Source organism: Psammomys obesus, unplaced genomic scaffold (genome assembly GCF_907164565.1).
Source record: "Psammomys obesus unplaced genomic scaffold, mPsaObe1.curated_primary_1811, whole genome shotgun sequence".
In the NCBI taxonomy this organism is placed as follows: Eukaryota; Metazoa; Chordata; class Mammalia; order Rodentia; family Muridae; genus Psammomys; species Psammomys obesus.
The window spans coordinates 15,346,343-15,347,953 of NW_026596088.1; the positions used below are offsets into that span (position 1 = coordinate 15,346,343).

The following is a 1,611-nucleotide window of genomic DNA, read 5'->3' on the forward strand; positions in this document are numbered from 1 at the left end:
ACAGTCTTGAGAGCAACAATGGCATCGAGACATCTTCACAGTTCACTAGTGCCTCTCCTAGAGATTTCCGGGAGGCATTTGGTGACACCCTGGAGACTAGCAGAGGGTAGGGGGCAGGCTGGCGGTTCAAGCGAAGCAGAAGAAGCGGACATTATAAGGCCCGGCCACTTGTATGGCGTGCAGCTTAATTAGCAAAAAAAGAAGGGGCGAGGAGTCAGTTTTCGGGTGGGAAAGCAGCAGACTCTCCTCAGCTGGGGCAGGTGAGGGGACACTAGCATCGTGATCCCGGAAGCTTGGGATCCTTCGCGCGCCACGCGCGAGAGAGTCGGAATCCGCCTAGAGGAGGAATCCGGCGGCCGGGGCCCGGACTGCAGGTTCGCGGGCTGCGGGAGCCACGCTGGGGCGGCCCGAAGGCGCGGGAGCCTGGGGCGCGCGCGGGACTGGAGCCCGCGGCCGGCAGGTGGGGCGCGGGGCGGGGCTCCGCACCCTGGCCCCTCCTCGTTGGTCCGGGGCCGCCCAGCCCCGGCCCCTCTCCGGAGCCGGAGCGCGATTGGTGGCGGCGCCTGTCGCTCGGAGGGGGCCGGGCCGCGCTGCTCCGCTCCTCCGGTCGCTGCCACAGACGCGGTTCTCCCGATCGGCGAGCGGCGCGGGCTGGTGGCATCTCCCGGGCAGCGGGAGCTGGAGATGGGAAGCAGCACGGCCGCGGGCCCTGGAAGTGACAAAGTTTCTCAGCCCTGCAGGTCGCGTCGCGCCACTGTCGGCCACTTGTGACCGCCTAGGGGAAAGGTTCGGGGATTTTGAATTTGGCAAAAAAAAAAAAAAAAAAAAAAAAAAAAAAAAAGAAAAAAAGAAGAAGAAAAACCCCAATACTAAAAAATACAAACCCACCTCGTTTCCTTTAGAGCTCTTTCTCAGGGTGACCAGCGGCAGGGGCTGCAAACTTGGGCTCCGCGGCTCGCACTGCTTGGGGGGGACCCGCCTCTGGAGAGCCTCAAGACTTAGGTGCTGGCGCACCCAGAGGCCCCAGGCGTGCCAAGGGGTGTGAGCGCGGGGGAGTTTGGGGCGCGCAGCGAGGAGGGGCCCCTGGAGCTCTATATGGAGGAGGGATCCCAGAATGGTGTGTACCAGGAAGACCAAAACTTTGGTGTCCACTTGCGTGATCCTCAGCGGCATGACCAACATCATATGCCTGCTGTACGTGGGCTGGGTTACCAACTACATCGCCAGCGTCTATATGCGGGGGCAGGAGCCAGCGCCGGACAAGAAGCTGGAGGAAGATAAAGGGGACACCCTGAAGATCATCGAGCGGCTGGACCACTTGGAGAATGTCATCAAACAGCATATCCAAGGTACTGGCGCCCTGGGAAACTTGAGCCAAGCGTGAGGCCGGGGAGTGCCCAGGGCTCTGCTTGTGGGATGCACCGGGGCCAGCGTGTACCAGGCCAGTGGCTGCAGGGAGGGCTGTGAGGTGGCAGCTGCGTGGTTGGAGGAACTGCAAGGACTGCTGTCCTGGTTCTGAGTCTGCCGCCCAGCGAGTCTTTCTGTGGCACATGTATGCACAGGGGTGTGTGTGTGTGTGTGTGTGTGTGTGTGTGTGTGTGTGTGTGTGTG

At 61.8% G+C, this 1,611-nt stretch overlaps 1 protein-coding gene across 1 annotated transcript in view; it reads left to right on the forward strand.

Annotated features, from left to right (window-relative positions):
- Positions 1-587: 587 nt before the first annotated feature.
- Positions 588-1,611, forward strand: part of Galnt18 (polypeptide N-acetylgalactosaminyltransferase 18) — a 293,715-nt gene continuing 292,691 nt past the window's right edge. Inside the window, exon 1 of the mRNA XM_055627617.1 lies at positions 588-1,349. Coding sequence (XP_055483592.1) covers positions 1,115-1,349 — 235 coding nt within the window. The 5' untranslated portion in view covers positions 588-1,114. The remainder of the gene's footprint in view (positions 1,350-1,611) is intronic.